Source organism: Canis lupus, chromosome 26 (genome assembly GCF_048164855.1).
Source record: "Canis lupus baileyi chromosome 26, mCanLup2.hap1, whole genome shotgun sequence".
Classification (NCBI taxonomy): domain Eukaryota; kingdom Metazoa; phylum Chordata; class Mammalia; order Carnivora; family Canidae; genus Canis; species Canis lupus.
In genome coordinates, this window is record NC_132863.1 from 5,123,147 (window position 1) to 5,147,783 (window position 24,637).

The 24,637-nt window shown below is 46.6% G+C and overlaps 1 protein-coding gene across 8 annotated transcripts in view; it reads left to right on the forward strand.

The window, feature by feature from the left end:
- RALGAPA2 (Ral GTPase activating protein catalytic subunit alpha 2) overlaps positions 1-21,445 on the forward strand; it is a 327,019-nt gene extending 305,574 nt beyond the window's left edge. For 6 of the 8 annotated variants that reach the window (XR_012018147.1, XR_012018146.1, XR_012018149.1 and 3 more), the window contains 3 exons: positions 2,918-3,041; positions 14,994-15,033; positions 18,123-21,445. Coding sequence is in view for 1 of the 8 variants with exons in the window: in XM_072799834.1 (XP_072655935.1) it covers positions 14,994-14,998 (5 nt within the window). In the remaining 7 variants the exon portion in view is untranslated. The remainder of the gene's footprint in view (positions 1-2,917; positions 3,042-14,993; positions 15,034-18,122) is intronic. The other 2 variants (XR_012018148.1, XM_072799834.1) reach the window with 1 other exon arrangement.
- The last annotated feature ends 3,192 nt before the right edge of the window (positions 21,446-24,637 follow it).

The window sequence follows — 24,637 nt, forward strand, 5'->3', positions numbered from 1 at the left end:
AAGAATAGAATTACTTGTGAATTTCTTCATGTAATTACAGATTAATTGCCTTTCAGAAAGTAAATGGGATATTTAGTCAATGCATGTTGAAATTCTCAATGAGGGGCTTCCTTCTTCTTCCACCAGTGTAGACACAACTGTTAGCTTGCTTAATAGATTTCTAACCTGTGTCAGTTGTCTCTGAACACCGCCTTACTTCTCCAATTCTGACTGGTTAACAAATATCTTACACCCAAAGTAAAAAAAATTAAATTCAGTGAAATAAATCACTTACAAATAAAATCAACCATGCATCATTGTTTAACACCACTGGCTTCAATCCTTGCCTCTCCGAGCTTTGTTGGGAGATAAGAGAGAGAGGCTCGCACTTGCACAGGGAGCCAGGAGCAGCAGGCAGAAGGCCTGAGAGATAAGCGAGCTGGCTGAGGTGCCGGGAGCCCATGTGATTTACATAATCACGCCTCTGCTTCCTGGTGAGGCGTCAAGAAACACAGGGATGGCCTCTATTGATCTTTGTTGAACTGGAATACTAAACAACATGAGAAAGCTTATAACTTAAAGCTTTGATTAATGTTTCTTACATTAAAAAAAAGAACAGCTGTGAATTGAATTCTTTTATACACTCTGCCAACATTCTATCTAAAACCAAAAAAAAAAAAAAAAAATCGGTTGCAAGGGAAATGAAGATTTCACACCACTCTGGCTAGAGGTTTAAAATCATTTCTAGTGTGTAGGTGAAAGAATATGAAGGATCTGTAGCAAAGCTAATTTTTTAAAGATCTCATTCAGTTCTTTCTCATCTTCATGAGGTACTGGGACTTAATTTTTCTATGCAGGGTTTTGTGGGGTTTTCTTTAACTCTTGAGAAAGCTTTCGATTTCTTAAAATTAGAAGAAACTAATAACTAGATATTGACATTCCTTAGCTGTTATGCTCCTAAGGCTCCAGATTAAGATGTTCCTGAAACAAATATTGATGAACTTTGTTTTCTATGCATACTTTAGCATCTATATAAATTAATTTGATCTTTTCCAAAGATTTACTTAAATCAATTCAAATGAGGTAGTGTGTAGGTAACTTCTTAAGGGAGTCTCCAGAAGTGATTACGGTTTTCCAGGACCTGCTATTTGGAGGCAGTTGCTAACAGGCTTCTGTAAGAGCACCACATTTGCCAAAGTAACTTAGCAGTCACTGACAGCTCATGAGTGGGCGCTGGAACCCATACAAAGGGAACGTGAAACCAAAGATGAGCTATCAAGACAAATGCTGGTTCTTCCTCGTTATTAGCATCCGTATGACATTTCATAATGTTCAGGGCTTAGGACATTTGGTGTTGAGTGATAAAATTTTTGGTACACATATCACGCCAATCCATGAGTGTGATTTTAAGTCTGGGCACCATGTTCTCTATCACCACTTTGCCTGTATGCCCACAACTGAGATTAGGAAGGAACTAGATGTGACCTGAAATTTGGGGGCAGTGCAGTGGGGGCGGGGCATCTCCAGACCATACATAGACACGTTTCAGAAGCACATCTCCCCTCCTTCGCAGGCCAGTTTTGCTTGTGAGGAATCTCTGTCCCAGCTTGTCACCACATTTACAGATGAAAACAGTTTTCATTTATTCAGTGTTTTCAATTTTCTTGGGACAAGGACAGTCAGACCCAGATGAGCCAGCATACTGAAACTAAGAAACAGAGGTGGACTCTGCTCTTCCGAGCAGCAAGCCAACTGGAAAAATTGACCCTGAGCAGCTTAAGCCCCCACAGTGCACTCAGGACCCAATCAGACCCTCTCTGCCAGCAGTGCCATCAAAGCGGGTCCTTGGGCTCCTGCTCCCATGCATATGCACAATCTGAGGAATTAGGGGCTCCCCAGTTTTCTTTGTATCCTCTCTGCAAGGGGCTTTGTCGTTAATGCAGAGGGAGAATAACCTGAACCCTGTATTCCTTGCACACTGTATTTGTAGCTGCAAGCCACCCTCATTGCTAGAGGGAAGGCCTATAATATAAGCCTTGGAATCCTACACGTAAAAAAGAAATTTGTTCAGTGAGAGGGGCTTATGCCCAAAGATGCTTCTCCTCAGACTCCCCCTGTCCCAGTGCTGTTGATGTCACCCAAGGAATCCATAGAGGGGCACATTGGCCAAGTACATGTGTTTCTCTTCATGTTTCACTGTCAGCCACTGATGCAGATGGAGCATCTGCAGTGCGTAGGCTCATAGATGGGTACTCAGCTTTTTAAAAGAGATTTAAATATATATCTCTATATATTTTCCCAATCAGAAAATGTTATTTTAAAATGCCACCTACCTCATACCTATTCTATCCACTGCTTGTATTAGTAATACCCAGTGTATAATAGCTGTTTGAACTGCCTGCCTCTTTCTTAGCACTGTAATTGGTGTTCCTTTTCATCCCTTCCCTTTTGGCCAGCAACTTCTGAAAGGTAGCCAGTGTGAAAGTATTAGCTGTAGTTACACACACACGTGTGTGTAACATATGTGTGTTAACATATATATACACATATATACATATATATGTTTATGCATGTATATAAATGCATTTAACACACACATACACGTACACATGTTGGGGTGAGGGACTCAGTTTGCGTTTTCCTGCATGTTTCCAAGGAAGGGAGGCCAGCAGAGAGGACTTCAAAGGGTTAACTAGAGTGGGCACCCTCGACTGCTGGGCGGGACTGATGTAATCGCTGCAGCTCACAGCCAAGTGCATCTGTTCACCATGAGGTCATTCTTCTGCATGCTAATGATTTGGAAAATCAAGTCTAATCTTTGACATTATCAGAAAGGATATAAATAGTATAAATCTTTATTTTTGGGAAGCTGATCTTATAAACAAGAGGAGAAAAAGAGAAACTTTAGCTTGGACCTGAGATTTTTTTTTATCCCCAGAACTGCTTTAAAGGTTGTGTCTGGACCCTAAAACCTTGGAGGAATCCACTTGTGTCTGCTGATAAATGAATCCCCAAATCACTATTACAGTCACAGCTAGCAATTTGGTAGTAGAGGACTACAGGTATGTCCAATTTAATATCTAATTTAAAGAATTTCCAAGTGCCTTAGTCAGGACCTCATAAAGATTGATTTTTTTCAAAGAATATCCCAAATCAAATTAAATGAGTTATCAGTATATGCAAATCAACTGTGTTTGCTGAACATGCCAACACTCTTTTGGGTTCCTTTCTACTTTAATATTGCTGTAGGGAGCCAGCAGAGGGAGCACAAATCTTTATTTGTGAGTCCTATACAAACATTTGATTTCTCCAAGATATGGTCAGAAATACTTCCTCTTTCATAATAGGCTAGATTGTAAAGTTCAGGATTTTTAAAAAGTGGGAGGAAATTCCTCACTAGGCTCCACCAGATTCTGCCACTTTTAATGTAGGTCATATTTGGAGCTTAACCCATATTAGTCTGAGTTGGTCTGAGGTTGCTGCTGCCACCACGACTCTTGCACAAAACTGTAAGCTTTCATCAGTCACGTGCACAATGTGCACGGGTGTCCTCTTGGAAAGGATTATTATGCTCACCTACCCGATAGTAAAAGACTTTTGTTATTTTCTCCTACAACAAAATCGAATTAAGTTCATAGAAACTATCAGAAGACTTGCCTGGTGTCACTGGGTCATTCTTGTGACCCTCTTAGACTGTAGGTGTATTGATCCCAAAGTGAATCTGGCAAGTAGATGCCACACAGACTGCTTGTGTAACTCAGCAACCTTTGGCTAGAGGAGTAAAGCTACACCCAACTTCCACTTGCCGGACCCCAAACCACGCACACTGCTTACATGTGCCGGGATGTGGTAGGCTTGCCCTTCTGCACGCAGATCCCAGGGTGGCCAGTTTGCTGGTGGTCGGCAATCAGGTAATCCCTAGAAACTGCACCAGACAGACAGACTACGGTCCCCCAAAAGATGACATATTTTCCCCATTCACTGAGAGTGGTCATGTTACAGATTCATTTAGTCTCTTTCTTTGTCTCTCTCAGTCCCTCCATTCCTTCCTCCTTCCCTTCCTCCCTCCACATTAAAGTGCTCTTCATAAGGTTTTGATTGATAGCCCTTCTTATATATTCACCGTCCCCATAAATTTGCTGAAACCAGCAAAGAACATTGTAAGATGTTAGAGGAAACTTCAGGAGATATCAAGCTGATCCCTTTCACATTCATTTTGAGTTGGCTGAAGAGCCATAAAGGGACAACCAAAGGCCATGGGCAAGTTGGCAGTGGGGCCTTCACCCCTTGTTCCACGTTCTCTTTTCTTCCCAAAGTGGAGTCAGGTGGTAGTGACATCATCTAAGACTCAGATAATTACCACCATCCCCTACTTGGTAAGCTGTCACCAAAATTGGTGGTTAGTTACACTGGTCACAGAGTTCCTAACCAGCCACTTATAAGAGTTTTTCAATGTACAACACCCAATGTCACCTCTTTGAGAGGAGAGAAGCAATACTATATCAGTGTTTTTCAAACAAGGTAGAGACACAGCCAGAGGGAGAAGCAGGCTCCATGCAGGGAGCCCGACGTGGGACTCGATCCCGGGTGTCCAGGATCACACCCTGGGCTGAAGGTGGCGTTAAACCACTGAGCCACCCGGGCTGCCCCAAAAAGTCTTCTTAAGAGAAGAATGAAGTTTGGGAAAGTGATAGTGCTGAAAATATAAATCGCAGAAACTCAGATTACTGAACTATTAGTATATGATGCTGTGGTTATTGGTTAGTCAAGTGACCATTTATACCAGCACACTCGTGTCACTGTGCCAGTCTCTGGGGCAGCCTCATAGTTGTGGCTACAAAACCCTTCCAGGAGTTCTCTCATTCCCCCTTCTAACCAACCAAATGGAACAGATGAGGGAACTAAAGCCCAGAATTACTCTGATTTCATGTAATGAACAAACGTGCATCAGAGGCTTCCACGTACCCTGGCTAGGTCAGTCCCCAAGGGTTCAGGCAAGCCACCCCAAGACCTAGAGGAGCTTCTGATATTCTGGGGGTGCTAGGAACACAGCCAGGACCCAAGCCCAGAGTCCATGCACCCACACACTACTGCCAAACCCTGGAATAAAGGCAGATGGCAGGAGCCATAGCGAACTTTTGACCCTTCATACACCATTGCCAGCATTTGCAAATCTTCCTCCCTCAGTATTTAATATAGACCAGGCTTGCCTTCTTTTGCTCTTCTTCCTCACATATCTCAAATCCCACTGTCTTCCTATCCTTTTTGCTCAATGCTGGCCAGAACCTTCCACCTGGCACTAGCCTCCCCAGCTGCTTTGGGGGCTCCTTGCAGGGAGGATGGGTTCCCCTGAGAAGGTTGGGTTCTGCAGCCAGATAGCCAGTGTCTTCTGTGTTCCAGCATGTGGCCTCAGCCAAGTTACCTTTCACTCTGTGGCTCAGCCTGATTCTGTAAAATAGGTCTTATAAGAACTTTCCTTAAAAGATATTTGTAAGGATTTGGCAAGTTAGTATGTGTAAAGAGATGAGCACAGTGCCTGGCACATAGGGACCCCTCAGCCAGTGTTTGCTGGGCTGTCACACTCACTCACTGTGTCTGCCCATATTTTTCTACACTCCGTCCTCTGTAACCCTCTACCTCTTCCAGCCTGTCTTCGTCTTAGAACGTGTACCTGCCTATTCTTCCTTTCTTGTCCTGGAATATACCACTTGCCTGCCAATTGGCCTGTCTCCTAGAAGGGGATCATGGCTACTACTGAGCCACCCAGGTGCCCTGGTATTGTGGGTTTTATTTTATTTTATTTTATTTTTTTAAAGATTTTGTTTATTTATTCATGATAGACACAGAGACAGAAGCAGGCTCCATGCAGGGAGCCCGATGTGGGACTCGATCCCGGGACTCCAGGATCATGCCTGGACTGAAGGCAGGCGCGAAACCGCTGAGCCACCCAGGGATTCCCGTATTGTGGGTTTTAAAGAGAATTCTTCATTGCCCTGTTTAGTACCAGATTTTTCTTCACACTTATTCATCTCTTTTTTCCTCTTAAAATTCTTTTATTCTCTGTGTCCACTCTGGGAGGAGGAAGAAATATGAGACAGCATTTGTTCCAATAGGAAATGATGGTACTACCTGTCCCACATTGCCATCTCTGAATTGGCCCCACCTTCCCTCACCCCTAAGACTGTGCTAATAAGCACCTTAAGGCAACACAAAGGCTCTGGAAGCTTCATTTTCAATATCTTCCCCTGCCCTTCTGGAGCTTGCAGTCTTGTTGGGGAAGAGCAGGTATTCATGAACCACTAAAACATGGCTACTTATTTGTAAGCCCACATTAGTTATCTCCAAACCATTACCCTATATTAAAAAGACACAGTTCAAAGGAAGAAAGAAAGATGCAGTGAGCCAATGGTTTGGGTCAGTTGGATTGAGATTTCCCTGAGCTGTGCTATCCACCTTGTGAGCCTGGAAGAGAACGGAAACTTACCTAATATGTATTAGATACACTCTAAGTCTCCTGCCAGTCAGTTTTTAACTTTGCCACATTGGCTAAGAATTAAGATGTCTGAGAACTGGAAGGCCATGGACAAGAAGCATGAAATGAGGGACAGTCCACGTAGGAAGAGCACAGAGGAAGAAATGACTCCTTTCGGAGCCTGTGTGGGGACCCTCCTGCTCCTGGAGCTGGTGCACAGGTTAGGGGCGCTCACAGATTCCCAGAAAAAGAAGGGACCCAAGATTGTTCCTCCTAAAGTATTGACATCACATTTAAATTGTTCCTTTGGAAGAACTTGAAGATGCTGCCTTTTCTGTGAAATGCCACCTTCAGTTTACTTCTGATTTCTCAGTCCTGACAGGGTTTTAAATGCAAGTGGCATCTTCCTCCATGCCTAACTGCTAATTACAGTTCCCATGACACTTTTACAGTTGCCAAGAGATAGCCGGCAGGTACCAAGAATTTTTCTGAAACAATTTTTGGAAATGATTCTTAATTAAAGCTTATTTCAAATAACCTTGAGGATTTTTTTTTTCAGAAGAACCCGGAACTTCCAGAGCTTCCGACCCCCTATGTTATGTTTCTTGTGAACCATAGCTATGACCCTCATGTTCTCCTGATTCTAGCAGGTAGAACAGGTGCAAACCACAGCCAGGAGTGTGGGTTCCTGGAAAACTCCATGGTTTTGCTTGAATTTCTAATTAGCAACAACCAAACCAAAGCACAGGCCAAATGGAAGCTCTCTTATTAGCATTTAAGTCTGCTGGTGGAAAAAAGACAGAATATTTTATACTGTCCTTTTCCAGAAGGATGTATGATGGTAACCAGGAAGTAAACCTCTACATAGCATAATAAACAGAAAAGCGGGTTGCTTTTCTTCAATTAACCTTCAAAGGCCTTCAAAAGGCCAGTGTGGGGAAAAAAAATCCCTAAAACATGGGAAACATGCCAGGCAACATTGGTAAAATAAAATAAAATAAAATAAAATAAATAAAATGAAATGAAATGAAATATAAAATAAAATAAAATTTTAAAATAAAAAAATAAAATAAAATAATAAAATATAAAATAAAATAAAATATATTTACAGCATTGATGTGGCCAAAATTAATTTCTCAGCACTTAAGAAACCTCACAGCATCTCTGTAAAGAGTGCAAAGAGAGAAAGAAAAGGCAAAACTATTATTTGACCACTTCAGGAACACAAGACAATAAAATCTCAGATGCAAAGAGGACACATACACCTGCCTGTGTCCCCACGTCAGGCCCCCCAGCCTCTCCCCTCTCCCCTCCCCCCCACTCCAGTGCTCAGCCGTTACCTGTGGCAGGGTCCCTCGGCCTACACAGTCACCCAGCCTGTCTCTTCTCTCAAGCAGGGTCATCCAGTCTTGAGATTTCCGCTGCTGGTCTTCCAGGACTCACATGGCAGGGTCCTGTTCCCCTACCCTGATATCATGCAAAACCACAGAGTGCAGTTTCTCTTGCCGTTACTGCCGAGATATGTCCGGGCAGACCCTGCAGCTGGTTCGCGTCCCAGAGTCCATGTGTGGTAGTTAGGGAAACCCTGCGCTCTAGCTCTGTCCCCAGGGATCCAAGAAGCAGCTAGAGAAACAGCCTGACTCCAGTTAACAGCAGAGCCCTGTGTAATATCTGGGCATGCAGCTTTCTGAGTCCAGGCTCTTCTGACCAGGGATGTTGGCCAGCCCAGCAACGTGAGGGCAAGAGCCCCAGAGGAAATGGATAACCACAGAGAAGAAAGGAAAAAGCCATAAAGGGAACTCTGTAGGCCACTAGGCTGACTCTGCTCTTTACTGCAATTACCCAAAGCTGGTGACTTGCTAGAATCCATATTTAGATATTAAAACTCAGTCCATCTCAAGTCCTGCAAGGATACACACACCTTTGGTACAGCCGAAGAAGATGGAAACTGTGGCTTCTGTCCTTGGATCATCACATGAGCCCCACAAGGGTTGGGCTTTCATTTCATAAACATTTACTGTGCACTAATAGGGAAGGTGCAGAAATGGGCAAAACAGCAGCCCTACCCTCCTTGAGACTTATCTTTGAGATGGATGAGAAAGATGCTGGACTCCTGTCAGGAGCTGGGGGATGCCAAAAAGAAAAAGACGCAGGGAAGGAGGACCAGGAGTGTTACTGAGAAGCAACACTATAGTGAGGTGCCCTTTAAAATGGGTGTTGGGGGGATGCCTGGGTGGCTCAGCAGTTTAGCGCCTGCCTTCAGCTCAGGGTGTGATTCTGGAGTCCCAGGATTGAGTCCCACATCGGGCTCCCTGCATGGAGCCTGCTTCTCCCTCTGCCTGTGTCTCTGCCTCTCTCTGTGTCTCTCATGAATAAATAAATAAAATCTTAAAAAATAAAATAAAATGGGTGTTGGGGGAGCACCTGAGTGGCTCAGTCAATTAAGCATCTGCCTTCAGCTCAGGCCATGATCCCAGGGTCCTGGATGGAGCCCTGCATCAGGCTCCCAACTCAGCGGGGAGTCTGCTTCTCCCTCTGCCTCTGCCTCTGCCCCTCCCTGCACTCAGGCACATGCGTGCTTGTGCTCACTCTCAAATAAGTAAAATCTTTGAAAATTAAAATGGGGGATGAGGAAGGCCTCACTGAGAAGGTGACATTTGAAGAGAGGCTTGAAGGAGGTTAAAGGAGTGAGCTATTTAGAATCTGGGGGGAAAGCACTTCAGGCAGAGGGAACAACCGGTGCAAAAGCCCTGAGGCTGGTGCTTTTCTGGCACATTTGAGGAACAGTGGGAGGCACAGCATGGTTAAGGTAGAGGGAGTGAGGAGGACGAGGGAAATCAGAACAGCCTCACAGGCCTGGGGAAAGACCGTGGCTGTTCCTCTAGCGAGCTGGGCAGCTCCTGGAGGGTGTTCGTCAGTGGGGTCACATGATGAGACTCTTAGTTAAAAAGATCACTGTGTCTCGTGGGGAGGATATTCTAGGGGAAAGGCAGGAGAGAGACTAGATAATATTTTGTTCTCCATCTCTTCCCATCCCCTGCTACACAGCAGGCAGGGAATACATGTTGACTAATGAATGAGCGTTGTGATGACCCAAGAGAAGTTCCACCTGAACGTTCCCCATGTCCAGGGACTAGAGGGGCCTCCAGTGCCACAGAATGCAGCCCCTAATTGGGACTGTACCAGTTAGGCGAGCGTGGGGACACCCCGTCCTTGTAAGGGAAGGTTTGCATGGTGGGAGAAAGGAAGTGAAAGCAGGTGGGGCAGAAATCTGACCTGCAGCCACATGTCCTCCCCACCCCCCAGACTCCCCCCGCCAGACTCCCACCAGGGTCGCACAGGCAGGCACCCGTGGGCTAGCATGAAGAATCATGGTAGATGACCATCCCTAGTACACAGAACACTGTTTGAAGAGGCATGAAAGGACTCATGATCACAAGAGCTAGGATACAAGAGTAAGGTTCCTTGGCATTGTTTTGCCCGGAGGAAAAGTCTCTAGAGCAATCCATGAGTAGTAAAGCTTTTACCTATGTGTAGAAATCATGTTCCTGCACCCTCCCCACAGCCAGCCTTCCACAAAGCAAGATTCATCTCTTTGGCAGTTTGGGAACTGAGGAGGGTTGGTTTTCTCATTATCAGTTGAGACCAGGGCTCAGGTGCTTAGCCAGATGAGACTCACTGCCCATCCGGAGAGGCCCCCTGGTTCTCGGTGCCTGCTTGTGGCAGGGGGAGCCCTTCTTTTGTGGCAAAGGCAAAATGCTCCTCCCCAAAGGTGGAAAGGACTACTCTATGGGACTTATGACCTCTATAGTTTGTACAGTAGCAAATGCGCATCCACTTAGACACAGATCACCGAGAAATGTAACTGAAAGTTAACCAAAGTGTTGCCTACCTTGGAAGGCAAGTGAAGCACCACAGAAAGAATTCACTCATAGAAAACATCTTAATTATGGAATAAAACTGCTTCCTTCATGTCTTCAGACAACAGGACAGTGAAACAACCAGACAGTTCTATTGCTTCTCTGATGCTTCCTCAGACATATATCTTGAGCTCACTGTCTCCTCACAAGCCACCACAGACATAACTGCCACCTTTTCTTGAGCAGTTGATTAGAGAATGTAGTCCTGAGTGGCACACAAAATCCTAGTGTGTCCTGTGGAGAAGTACACTGTAATCTCACCTGGCCACCCAAAGCCACTCCTGGGTGCTTATAGGACAAATGAACTCGAGTTAGGTTAAACCCAAGAGAACCTCAAAGGAAAGAGTAGTGTGTGGCCCAAAAGGCAGCCCCATTTTCTTCACTCTGAGGATGGCTGGAAGTTTGTGGTGTGACATGGGGAGAGTTGCTGCTGGCATCTGCTAACTTCCTAAGTGCCCCTGTCCCTCTGCTCCCTGGGTGCCCACAGGGGATTTGATTTTCCCCAGAACTTGTAGCCACTTCTGTCATGTCCCTTTTGGAAAGGAAGTAACAGCAGTGCTGCCCAGTCCACCTTCTATCCTTTTTTGCCATTTTTTCCAAACAGCATTAATGAGATATAATTCTCATATCATATAGTTCATCCATTTAAGGTATATAATTTGACGTTTTTCATATTCACAGGCATTTGCTAGGCAGATGTACAACCATCATCAGTCTCATTTGAGAACTTTTTAATTCATCCTAAAACAAAGAAACAAAAACAAACCCATAAACACACAAGCAGTCAATTCCCACTCCCCACTCCCCACTCCCCCCACTTCCAGCCCCTGGCAACCATTAGTCTACTCTCCATCTATGTGGATCTACCTATTCTGGACATTTCATATAAGTGAGATCACACAGTATGTGGTCTTTGGTGACTGGCTTCTTTTGCTCTGCATGTCCTCAGGTTCATCCATGTCGTAGCTGATATCTCCAGATCTTCCAGTGTAAGGGGAGACACAACCGTATTCTGGTTGTCTGTTCATCAGTTGATGAACATTCAGGCTATTCTTACTCTTGGCTATTAGAAATATTGCTGCTATAAACATGTCTGTACTGTTTTTGCTGTTTTTTGAGATGTGAATTCAGTCCAGTACCACGAACAGCCCTGTCATGGCTAAGGGGTAACTGAGATCCTAGTGTTTGAGTTCTGTGAGTGAGATAGAAGGATGGTCTACAGACCTCTGTCTCCATGAGGGCCTGACCAGAAAAATTGAAACCAAGATATTAATCTTAAATGTATAACTTGATTCAGTTTCACCATAGAGCCATATAAATACATTATAGTTGCGGAAGGGAAAGAGAAGAATGCCAGAAAACTTCATGAGCCTTCCACCTGCTTGCTTAGCCCCCCACACAGGTGCATATGCACGTGCAGGCCCACAGTACATGCACTCTCTCTGCCTGACTGCCTTTCGGTCCAGCTGTCCCAGCTTTCTGATTCAGAACCAAAGCTGATGGGCAAACCAACGACCAGAAAGAGGAAGCCCAGAGCCAGGGCCAGGGCCAGGACACAGCCACTGCTGCTGAGTTGGAAATACTGGAAGCCATCCTTGGGCCATTTGGAAATGTTAATTAAGCTGGCTAATTCCCACTGGTCTTGAGTTGCCAGTGTTGAGTTGAGCATGTAGGCTTACCCCATCCCCGGCTGCACCTGTTCCCTTCCTCAGAGTCATTCCAAGGGGGCTGAATAGCTCAGACAGCGTTCTGATCTCCCGCTCTGTCCGCCTTCCTGCTGGGAGGATACTTAGTGCTCGCCTAAAGCTGGAACTGCAGTCCACTGTTTCTCTCTCTCAGCCATGCCAGCTCTCAAAATCATTCCCTTCCCTAATTATCTTGGACCAGTTAATCATTTTCCACACTGACTGTTCAGTAACAAGGACCCAGGGAGAAGCAGCCACTTTTCCTGTCTGACCCTGCCCAGTGTTATCCCAGGTGGCAGCCTTTCCTCAGAGATAAGAAGCTCCATTCAAACCCTTGCTCTTCTGCTCTCCCAGTGAGTCCTGCCAGAGCACACATGCCACAAAAAGACCTACTAGTTCTTGAACAGCCTCCACTAGGCAGACCTGTGTGGAACACAGTAGATATCCCATCAAGACTGTTGTTTCCAGGGTTTTGGTAAATTCTTGCTGACATCCGGAGCATTCAAGAAGCTGCACGAGACCCAAGAAGTAGGATGTCGTTTTCTAAACATGACTTCTGGATCCTCCGGGCTTCGGCTCTGTGTCTGAGCCACTGAGTGGCTGTGGCTCGGCCCCTTGGTGTCGGCCTGATACTGGAGGATTCTCACCAGAGGGGTCCCACTCTGCTGCTCTTAGACGTGAGCGGGGCTTATTCCCGCGTCCCAGCACCACTAACATGGAAGAAAAACTTTGAGTTTAATGGAAAGAAAGAAAAATTTTGAATTTAATGCACACATTAAACCCTACAACCCAATGTGGCTTGACCTCTTTTTCACTATCACCCACCCTGGAAGTCCCTAAGACATTTCACTTTCCTAATTTGTCATCTCCCGAAACACTCCAGAAATACTGTGTATCTGTTTATTTACCATACCTATATCTGGGCTTTCTATGTATAAAAAATATTTTTGTCTCCCAAGGGGTGATATCACTCTGATATCAGAATGCATGTTGTAACTCCTCTACCAAAGCGCCCCACAGGCAGGCGCTTCATCTGCTTTATTCACATCTGTAACCAAGAGCCTGGAACAGAACCTGGCACATCTCAGGTGCCCAGTTGATGAAAAGATGAAATAATTATGCTGTGTCTCTCCCCCACACCACTAAGCATCATGTGCCTCCTGTTCTCTCCCCCTGCCCCCATCTCCAAGCACCATGGTGCCTTCCAGCACTGCCCAGGCTAGTTGGTACCTCACCCCCAGGGATGTATCAGGAAGCTGACAGCCTACTCCTCTGTTCCAAGTGTGGGCCCCCACCCTTTGGTAGCACTGCCTGTGTGTCAAGGGCAAGTGACATTTGTGCCCCACGGAATAATTAAGGAAGCCCCCAACTGTCTCTGTCTTTGCATCTCCTTAACTCACCCATGGACTGGCAGTTACTGAGACGTTCTATTTGGTCCACCACACCACACCAGGCTGCATCTGGGGATGCACTAGGGAGAAGAGCAAACCAGTCCTCATCAGCAATTACAAACAAGTCCTCCATTGTTAGCTGCGCCATCTGCTTTCTTGGTACGTCCAGCATAACCAGGGCTGACGGGGCTGCAGGGAGGAGGCCAAGGAGCCCCTTCATGAAGAGGCCCTTTGCTCACACTGGAGAGGGTAGGTAGTATGGTGCCCTGAAAATCCAGGCCTCCCCAACTCAAGGAAGACAGACCCCCAGAGAGACGTTGTACGTCTGCCATCTTCTATAAGAGGAAATGGGACGCCACAGCCCAGGGCATTGGGAGAAAACAAGAAATCTAGACCATCGTATTATCCGGGATCCATGAAAAACATTCTAGTCTGTTACCAACAGTCAACACAGTCACAAGCACTTCCTGTGGTGTAGAGCAGTATTGACGTACGGACATGGAGCAGGTAACAGTGGTTGAAAATCAAGGAAGACTGATTATCCGCAGTTACTTATCCTGAATTCCTAATACCAAATAATTCTGCAGAGGGGTGAATTTTCAGTAGATTGTAGAAGTGCACATTTCTTCCGAAGAGCCCAACTAAAGAACATGTCAGAGGGTCAGCAGACAGTCCAGGCTGACAACTGTGGCCGTGCAGACAACGGTCCGTGTCATTGATGAATGTCCTTTGTCCGGATGTGATGGTCTAGTGACACTGAGTCCAGGAGTGCGGCAGGGGTTGGCATGAGGAGCTACGCCTAATGCAGAATGAGGCTGGGAATTTGCCAAGGGGAACCCACCTAGGAGATAGGCTGTCCCTGGAGGGGCGAGGGGTCGAGAAAACCTGTCACAAAGTACGGACAACTCAGAGCCTCTCCCGAGGTCAGCATGACTGCTGAGGTCCTTCTGCTCTGTGAGCGAGGGTGAGCCTGCAGTCCGATTTCACCACGACAGGGTTTGCTTCTGGGCCGCCGTCTACACAGCGTGCTACGTGCTCCTTCCCTGGGGACTGTCACATCACAGGTGACACTAGTACTGAATTAACATGCTGTGTACAACTCAGAAATCTACAAAACGAAGAGGCACATAAACTTGCACGCTTAGAGCCTGTCCAGTATTTTTTTCAGGTCATCCATTGAATTCCAAATAGACCAAATCAGCAAATATGGGAGAACAGGAAGAGGGTGTGGTAGTCAGAGCCGCCCGTGCCTATAGAGCTCCCAACAGCATCTGCACAGCACATCCTAGGAACGCTGCCGTCCCTCTCATTTCACGTGTATAAATGTGATGGCGGCTAGAATTCTCTCCTGCCAAGTAGAATTTTATTAGTATTTTTTTTCCAAGTAGAATTTTAAGTGAATTTTCGGTTCGTAGTGATCTGCAAAGCCCTGACAACACCCAGGCAGCCCAGGGATAAATGTATTGTTAGCACTGTGTTCATTATCAGGTTCAGCTGTGGGTGTGCTGGGCTTGTAGTCATTTGATTTTATGCTCTTTCCTTTCAGATTAAAATATGAGAAGTCCTCATTGCAATGTTGGAGCAAGGTAAGACTGATGTTTTGGATTTGCCCAGCCACCCTGCTCTTGGGGAGCTGGATGTAAATTCCCTAACCAGCCTCCATCCATGGTTAACGCCGTGCTGCAGTGTCCCCTCGAGTTCCTGCTGCCTCCCACCTTCTCTCCCGAGGGACCCTGCCCACACTCCTGCCCCTGCATGTCTGTGCTGCCCGGGGAAACCCAGCATCGCCTTTCTTCTGCCCGTGCACTCCGGGTGGAATCTGACACCAACACCTGCCATCCCGGAAAATGTCTTTGTCGCCCGCCCTTTTGTGTGCAGGGCCATGGGGCGCCAGTGGACCCAGGGCCGCCCCCTTTTTTGTTGCCCAAGCCAGGAGGAGCAGGATCTTGAGATGGGCCGATAAGATGTGGCACGTGCTGGGCCGGCCTTTGACCGCTCGCCTTAATGGGGGCCTCCAAGGCCTCAGTTCAGGGAGGGCAGGTTTTCTGGGGGGCCGCTGAATGGAACAGCTGGGGTAGGAAGAGCAGACAAAAGCTGGGGGAGTGCAGAGGGTAAAGAACCCAGGGATGGGCTACAGTTTAGGACTCAGAGGGCAGGTGTGACCTCCGTGGGCCTCTCCTTTCTGCCCTGGCTCTGGGGTCCAGGCCTGTCCCTATGCCACCTTGTGGCCCAGTGTGGCCCAGGCCGCACTGACCCGTGGGCTCACAGGTGGAAGGGAGACCAGATGGCGATGATGTTAACAATAATAATACTGCAGGACACTAGTAAGCTGTCATTTATTAAGCATGTCACCAAGAGGAACATGTGGTGCAGAGCCAGTCAGTTTCCAGTCTCAGGAAACATGCAGGTGGAATGGTAGTATATAGACTTTTGGGTTCATCCCAAACATCACCCTCCTCCACCTGAAGGGCAGACGAGCAGCCACTGCCACAGCAAGCCGCCCCTCCAGCCCAGCTGCCCTTTCTTCTCCCTTGGCCACAGCTTTGGCCCCGTCCCAGAATGGTTCCAAACCGGTTCCACTTGCCAGGGTCCCCCAGAGGTACCATGCCCCATCAGCCCGGGTGCTCATGTTGGGGGAAGTAGGGCGAGGCTGTACAGTCCTCTCCAGAGCAGGGGGCCTCCTGTAGGAGTCTTGGTCTGTGGGGACCCCGTATCCATGTGTCCCCTCCTGCTACAGAGTGGGAAGTGGGGCTTGAAGTGGGAAGACCGGCTTCCAGCAGGAGGAAAAGGCTGAATGAGTGGAGTGACTGCCGACAGCTTGCCAGTGGAATGATCTTCGTGGCCCGCCGGTCCATGCCCCAGCTGCCACCTCCCCATCCATCACAGTGCAGCGGGCACAGCAGGAGCCATCCCAGGCTGGGGATGTGCCGCAGGAAGTGGGGGACTGGAGGAACACAGAGGATGCTGCTGTGCAGGCTCCAGCCAAGGGGGGGGCCTTCCCTGTGCCCCCAGCAGTTGAGGTGGCTGCTTCGAGGTGCATGGGGCCACTTGGCTGCAGAGTTTTGTGCAGCTCCCCAGAGTCCACCACCTGCCTGCCTTCCCACTGTCCTCCCTCCAGCTGCCTGCCATCCTGCCCTGCTGCTGGAATGCAGTGTGCACCCCTCCTCTCCCTCCTTGCCTTCCCTGGCTGGGGGGGTTCAGTGTTTCCTTTCTAATCTAGAATTACTCTTTCACTTATGTTCTGTCTTTGAACATCATTTTATCTCTTTCATTTGCCTGCTTTTTATTTTTTTCCTTCCTCTCTCCCAATCGATCTGATCACAATACTGAGTGGAGTGGTTCCTAGTGAGTAATGTGAAGTCTTAGACAATTTGAAGTGTAGGTATTTCAAAACAGAGTATTATCCAGGATTGAATTAGGCTTGTTCACCCCCACATCCAGCTCTGAGGGGGCAGAGGGTGGGTGACCTTTTGCCAATGCCGTCTCTGCCATGGAGAATGGTCTAGCTGTGCTGCCTTCGTCAAAAGCAGCCAGTTTTTAAAGATAAGACTAGCAGGAGAGAGCCTGGGACATTTCCTGTCTGGCCAGCCTATGGGGACCAGCAGGGCAAAGACGGTAGGGCTCCAGCAGCAGGTACCTGAGGGTGCTGAGACTGGGGACACGCTGGGGCAGGCTGTCTTCTCAGGTCCAAGCATGTTTGTGAGTATTGATTTCAGAGGTTCTTCCTAGAAACAATAAGGTAAGGTCAGAAAATGAGAAAAGATGTTGTCTGTGAGTAAGATGACTTACATAAATTAATTTCAAATGCCAATAATAATAAAAATGTCAAAAGCCTTGGAAGTGAAGTATGCTGGAAGGAAGATAGAAACCCTGTTTCTGAGGTTTGTTCAGAACCTGGAAGCTTGGGGTATAACACAGCCAGCTGAAAAATAGCTTATGGGGGAGGAGGGGTGATGAAACAAGCCTCTCCCTCGCAGCCTGGTCCCAGGGGAGAGTAGACTGTAGCAGCAACAGGGGCTGGGTATTGCAACAGGCATTCCTGGGTTCCTCTGAGCACCTCGCAGCAGCCCTGGGGAGGGGAGAAGTGCAGACGTGCACACTTTGGCTTTACTCCCTTTCCGTCCAGTGCTAAATAGCGCTCTGCTCATCTGCACTCATTCAGGCAAGCAATTTAGTTCTGACCCCTTTCTCAGATCCTTGGGGGAAATAATCGAGTTGTAACTCATCAGGTGAAATATCAATATGTAAATACGTGTAAATAATAACACCGACAGGGATCCCCAAAGCTGTCCATCAAGTTTTATTTGCTGCTTCCTTGACTCTGAGCCATGCTGTTGCTTCATTCCCTTTACTTGCTCCTCTCCCCTTTACTGCAATCAGATGTCTTTTCTCTTTATTCTTTTACTTGCGGATTGGATGGTAAGGCCAAGTGAATTTTGAAAAGATTCATAGTTTTATGCTGCAGGAAGGTCCAGAGCAAAGACCTGGAGGAAAGGCATTCACATGTTGATTCATTCAGCAAACCTCTCTGCACTGTGACAAGGGGAGGTCATCAAAGCCTTTCTGGGGATGTGGTTCCCATCTCCTGCATGCCACAAGTCCTTCTCGGATCTGTCCAAGAAGACCGATGTGTCCCCTCGTGCCGTGACTCGGCCTTTCTCTGCTTCCTCTGCAGGGCCTTGGCTGCCAGCCTGAGTGGCTACCTCACAGCGCCTCTTGGAAGGAGGAGATGAATGAGACTCCCCTCTGTTCCCACCCTCAACCCCCAAACACAGAGACTCCGGGAACATCCCTGCTCTGCTAGTGCCCTCAACATAGCTTCCCAGTAACGGATTTCTGAAGTTAAAGGTGAACTCCACCAGAATGTCTTGGGTTGGACTTTCTCTCCAGGCCACGTCATCTGACCCTAGAATCTCACACAACTTGGGCTTCCAAAGAGGAAGAGGGGAAAGTCACCAACAACCAGTGACAAACCCACTCTCATGTTGATGAGAGTGTTGATGTGGCTGCTTCAGGCAGGGATGGCAGAAGAAGATTCTGGGCTTTTGGGAGGGGATGGAGGGCAGCTGGTTTCTGTACCCCGCGTTGTTTATAAACCTAAGCAAGATTCACAGAAGAACCGACAAAAACAGTTGTTAAACTGAGGAATTTTCTCTGCATTGATTTCTTTAGTTCTTATGTTAGGATTTATGGTTTACTCAAAAATTTCATCATCATGGAAATTGGCTTTCCCTAGAGTTGTTTGCCCAGGAGAAGTTTTATCTGAGTTGCTGAGTGTTTTCCACCTGGTGCCTGATGCCCACTAACTGGGGAGAGGTTTTCCTGGCCATCCTGGAAGCCCTAGATGCCTCTGGAAACAGGGTCCTGTCCCCGTGAAAGTCAGGAAGCTTCCAGGGCCCAGCTTAGCACAGCGCCATGTCAACACGGGAGGTGCACACCAGCACAGGCCCTAGGCTGGGACAGGCACCCCCGTGGTGTCCATCTGCCTCCAGAAGCTTCTCCCTGCTCAGGGAGGGCCACGGCACAAATGGGGGATTTCTAATTATTTGGCTCCAAAGAAGATATGTTGAGCCTGTTTAAAAAAAAAAAGAAGAAGAAGAAGATATGAAAAGCCCTACCTTCCATCTGTGCTTGCCCAGCATCCTTGCTGTGGCTCTGAGGGTGTCAGCAACAGAAAAATCATTTAGGAAGACCTGTTTGGCCCTCTGTGTCTCACCTCAGCCTGCAGCCTGTCTCTGGAGTAAGCCCGTATTTCAGAGCATGGGGCAACCGCTAAGGACCCCAGAAACATCAGTCCATGCAAGGGTGCCTGCCCTCTACTGTCTGCCTCTCTGCTCTGTGCCCACTTGTGTGTTACCCCCAGGGGCTTTGGTCACCTCTGGTGAGTCTCCTGAGCCCCCTCAGCGCATCAGAGTGGCTGTTTTCACTGACCAGCCAGTTCTTTCCATCATCCATTGGGTTGGTTTGGCTGGTACCTAACACTTGCAGGAGAAATGAACAGATCCAGGAAGGAGCCAGGCCTGCTTCTGGGAACAAGTGAAGAAGGACTGAGAAATTCCTATTGCAAGGATACACCTAAGTTAGAATTTGTTTCTCAGCTTTATAGAGGACTGCAGGTAGGGCCAGAGGCCCAGGCTCACAGGCAGAGCAGCTTGGGAGCCACCCAAACCTCAGAGAAACAGAAGTAAGCCTTAGTCGCTTTGGGCTGTTCTGTAAAGGGGCCCAGTTGGTTTGCTCACTGGGGGCTTAATGGCACTAATGGGTGACTGAATGTCACAGCATGTTCTGTTGTGTCAGCAAATGCTGCAATTCTCATCTTCCCCACCCCTACCCCACCCGCCCATCCCCACCTTTTTAATAATTTGGACTTTCTGGTCAGCACGGTTTGCCTCCTATCGCTCATACTCCAGGCTGGTGTTCAAGCTGCTTCACGGCATATTTACAAAGTGCCCAGACCTCATTCCTGTGGGGAGGGCATCACAGGTGCCTGGGCCCCAGAGTCCCAGGTAGGCTCTGACAGCAGATAGCTTCAGAATATTTCATTTCCAGGCTCTAGAAATCCCTGATGCAGAATTCTTGGATTTAGATGAAGTGTCAAGACTTAGAAGTTGTACTGAACTCCCCTGGACTTAATTGTTGTGCTCCAGGATTCCATTTTATCTCCCAGACCCAGTCCTTCTAACCTGCAAGTGGGAAGTTCAGTTGTAGGCAGCAAATACCTAGACCCTCCTGTAACCCTACAGATTTTAACATCTCTAGGACCCCAGACTCCAGCCAGTGGTTTGGGTGCTGGAGCTGCTTCAAGTCCACTGTCAGCAGTAGCATTGGTTTGGAATAGGGGAGCAGGGAATCTAGCAACCAGGTTTGCTTACAATCACATGGACCTGAATCGTTCTTGTTATTTGGGGTGGAAAATTGAAATGATCAAGTTCTTTTTTTTCCACTTAGAAAAGCAAATATTGTGCTTTTGCAATAAATGCCTTTCCAGCAAAATTATGGAGGGTCACTTATCCAGTGGGGACCCATCTGAGTCACAGTGCTGACTTGTCATATTAGTAGGTCAGCCATCTGGACTCAAAAGTGGCCCTGATCAGCCCCCAAAATGGGTAGGACTCGCCAGCTCCCAGGCAGGGCCAGGCCAGCATCCCCACTTCTCTGCACACCCATTTCCATCCAAAGCAAAGTTGATGTTCCATAATTTCACTGAGAAGGTTTTTGTACTTTTAAAAAAACAAAATGATGACTTTTTTAAAATAGTAGAATCTGAAGTAGACAGTAGTGAGGAAATTTAGCTTGGATCAGTGACTGTCGCAGTGTCTTCAAGCAGTCAAGGCTGCAGCCACTAAGAGCCACAGGGAGGAAGGAGATTTAAGCCTTGCCTTCACAAGAGGGGCTGACCAAACCCTCATCCTTACAAACAAGAGACCATGCAGATCCACAGACTGTGCAAATCACGTCTTCCTGACCTTCCTCCGGTGTGGCCACCTGCACTTCACTTCCTGTTGTGTTTGTATCATCTGGAGGCTTAAGGGATCCTTTAAAACTTCCTGTGACGTCTTATATGTAACCGTGTCATGACTATATCTACTGAGGGGAAATGTCCACACACAGAGGGAAGTGCAACATGAAACAACCACTGTTCTAGCTGCCCTCCGTATCTGTGTATGACATGCACAGTAAGTGAATGTTTTCTTATGGCTTCAGGTCTACAACATTTAGTACATGTAAATAAGGAAAAAGAATTGATACCTATGGTATATTAAGTTATAGTATGTCATATTTTTTTTTTGCTCTTATTTAATTTGCCTAATGCCTCACATCTGGGTTTAGGCCTCAGTGGGGTAAACCCCTCCATACAACCTACTTCTGCAGGTGTGTGTGCCACACCCGGAAAAGCACACAGCTACACTGCTGACTGCCGCTCGACTCTCCAGTTTACCCTCTTTTTCTCTTTCATTCTGATTTACTGTGATGACTTAATAAAGTAGAAAAACAGCACTTATGTTTCCTTTGTTTTCATGATAGTTTCTGGGAAAATAAAGTTTACCCTGGCATCTAACAAAAGATAGCTTGCTTTTTTATCAGAGTTGCTCAAAAGCATTTTTTTTAACCAAAGCCTAATTATGTATGCAAAATGGTAGCCAGTATGAATCCCGGGAAGTTTACAAATGTGTTGTTTATGTGAAACTGACCCCTCAGTGAAGCAGGAGTCCCTGGCCCTGATGAGCATGAGGCTGACTTGGAGGGTTTGTCTTCATGTATAAGTGGTACATAAAATGTAACACCCCCTTTGGCGTGGCCGAGGCTCCAACCATCCCCTTCCGACAGCCTGGCCAGGTGGTCTCAGAACCAGTGTCCTGAGCTACTCCCATGCTCTGGGCACCAGGGAACTTTGAATATATTGGACAGTTGAGCTGCCTACAGATCACCCATTGCTCCAGTTAGCAAATAGTTGTTGAGTACTTATTACTTAGAAGACCTATCAGTGACCTCAGAAAGGGTCCAGGAGCCAAGAAGAGCCTGAATTGATGTGGCTTTTTTAAGCTTTGGGCTGGAAGCAAGTGCTTTTACCATTTGGTTCCTCATAGAATGCAGCTTGATGCATTTTTAAAGCTTTGTTTCCTAGAAGCAGTGGTTCCCAGCCTTGTCATGTGTCACAATCATTCAGGAAGCTTTGTAGGTGCTTCCATCCCCCACCTAGATTCTGATCCACCACATGTGGATAGAACCTCAGCATCTAATTTTTAAAGTCTCCCATGGCCCCTTGAGGATCCCAACCTGCAGATAGATTTGGATTGAGACACTTGAACCAAACCCACTGTGATGCTTTGGGCAGCCCTTACTCCCCATCCCACACATGTGCCCTGGAGTGCAGGGAACTAGAGCTAAGATGCCCTTAGGAACTGCTTCGTGTAGTGTCCTGTCCTTTCTAATGATTCCGCTTTGGAGATGGCCCCAGGTTAATTTATGGATTCTTTTCAGATCTGGAAATAGTTATTTAAATTTCACAGGGTGTTGTTAAGTCTCATAAAGTAGTTTATTGTCTTATTTATAACAAAAATATAGGGAGGGGTTGGGGAGGGTGTTCCAGTCATCATGCTTCCAGTCATTTTCAAAAAATTCTCGTCAAATCGTAAGCCAAATCATGCAAGACCTTCAGAATTCCAAAAAGAATCAAACTTTCTATGGTTCCAAAAGGAACGTTGCTACAAGTAATGCTCTCCAACCTGTCTTGCCTTTAGCCAGGTGCCAGAGTGTAAAGAAAAAATATCCTTAAGGTACACCCTGGCCATAGGAAAATGCTCTGTTACTGGAAAAATGCCAGAGTTTTTTACGTTTGCTGCAGTACAGAGCACCTCTCAGCAGTAAGACTCAGACATTAATATTTGTTCACATTTGAGCTAGTGTTATTGTCCTCTGTGTGTGTGTGTGTGTGTGTGTGTGTGTGTGTGTGTGTGTATACTAAATTGAGGCCCCTTTGACTTATTAACCAGTTTATGTCAAGGGGAACTATTATCCTTTGTTCTTCCTTCTGTAAATAGAAATGGTTTTAATTGCATTTCATTTTTTAAATCAAAAAGATAAGGTTGTGGAGATAGAACACACCATCAACTTTATCCCTGTGCAGCTGGTCTGCCCAGGACTATTGGCCCAAAGATGATGCCCTGGGGTTCTCACAGCTGAGAGTGGAGCTCCAGACAGGAGCTAGGTTTCCTGGATCACACCTCTGATCAGCAGCAATCACAGTTCTTCATTAGTGTGTCGACTGTTAGTAGTTTCCATGATTCTTCTGGCCACTGTGAAAGTTTCACTGAGGCCAAGTCAGAGGCCCCCTGACCTTTCTCTCACTTGGAGCAGGCACAACAGAGACGAAGGGTTCCCAGCACTGGGGAGTTGTTTTACTGGGATACTCTTCCAAAGAGCAAAGAAGATGATGCTCTTACTGACCTTTCTCTATTACTCTGGAAACCTCTGGATAATACATCTCTGGAAAGAAAAATGGCTCATATCTTCAGATCTGAAAAACGGACTATGGCGAAAGAACAGATCATACGTGGTGGTACGTGCCACACTCCAGAGGTTCTCCCTGCACTCTGTACACACAGATCCACAGAGCGATTGCCGTAGTTGGGCCACAATATTTTGTTCGTGTTTCCTGAGACAAGTTTTATGTTTCAGGAGTTTAAGTAGAGACACAACAGTGTCCTGTGCCCCAAAGACTGCCCCTGAGTGAAACAAAAGGAGACTTGCTCCTGAAACTGAGGTCAGAGTCTCTGCCCACTGCCTACAGCAGCTTAAACCACCTCTTCACCCCCAAACAACGTAACAAACCCAGCTGACAGCCCCAAGAACCAGGGGCATTTTAAACAAGAGTAACATTCTCTCCCAAATATGCTTTTAAATGTGCCCCTAAAAGCAGACGACAGCAACCAAAACAGCAAGAACTCTGAAATGATTTTTGGGGTACTTTCTTTATTGGGATACTCTTTCTGGGTAATAGAAAAGAATTTTCTAGAATTGGAGATTGCTTCTTTTTTATTGTTGTCATTTGAAATTAAAGGTACGATGAATACTCAAGTCTTTACTATCCTAAATTAAATTGGATAAGATGAAGGAGGTGAGATTTTATAACAAGCTCTCATGTTAAGAAATATGTGTCTGAAAAAAAAAGAAAAAAAAAAAAAAGAAATATGTGTCTGGAAGATTCTGCCCCTTACAGAACAAAGAGAAATCAGGGAGGCCCAGTCAGCATCCTCCCTTTTGTCCCATGTCTGGCAAGAAAAACACTAACTAGACTTTTTTTTTTTTTACATTCACACCAAGATATTCCTGCCTCAGATATTAGAGGACATTGTGTCTGTAATCAAAAATTCTATTTAAAACATTATTTTGGGAAAGAAAGAATAAATGAGTAAATTCTCTCTGGGACAAGGGTTCCCTTCCCCCAGGTGTCCACGTGTAATTTTTAATCTCCCACTTGTATGTACCACCTGTCCCTCCAGCAAAATGTTTGTTGAGTTTGACAGAGAATATTTTACATAAAGAGGTCACATTTGTCAGCCTCCACCTTGACGTGGGGTCCTGGGGGTCTGAAAATTGGAGTGTGCCTCTCACCGAGGGTGTGAAGTGGGAAGGGGCTTGCTATTATAGCTCCTGAAAGGATCTTTTTGACTTCAGAAAATAGCCTGG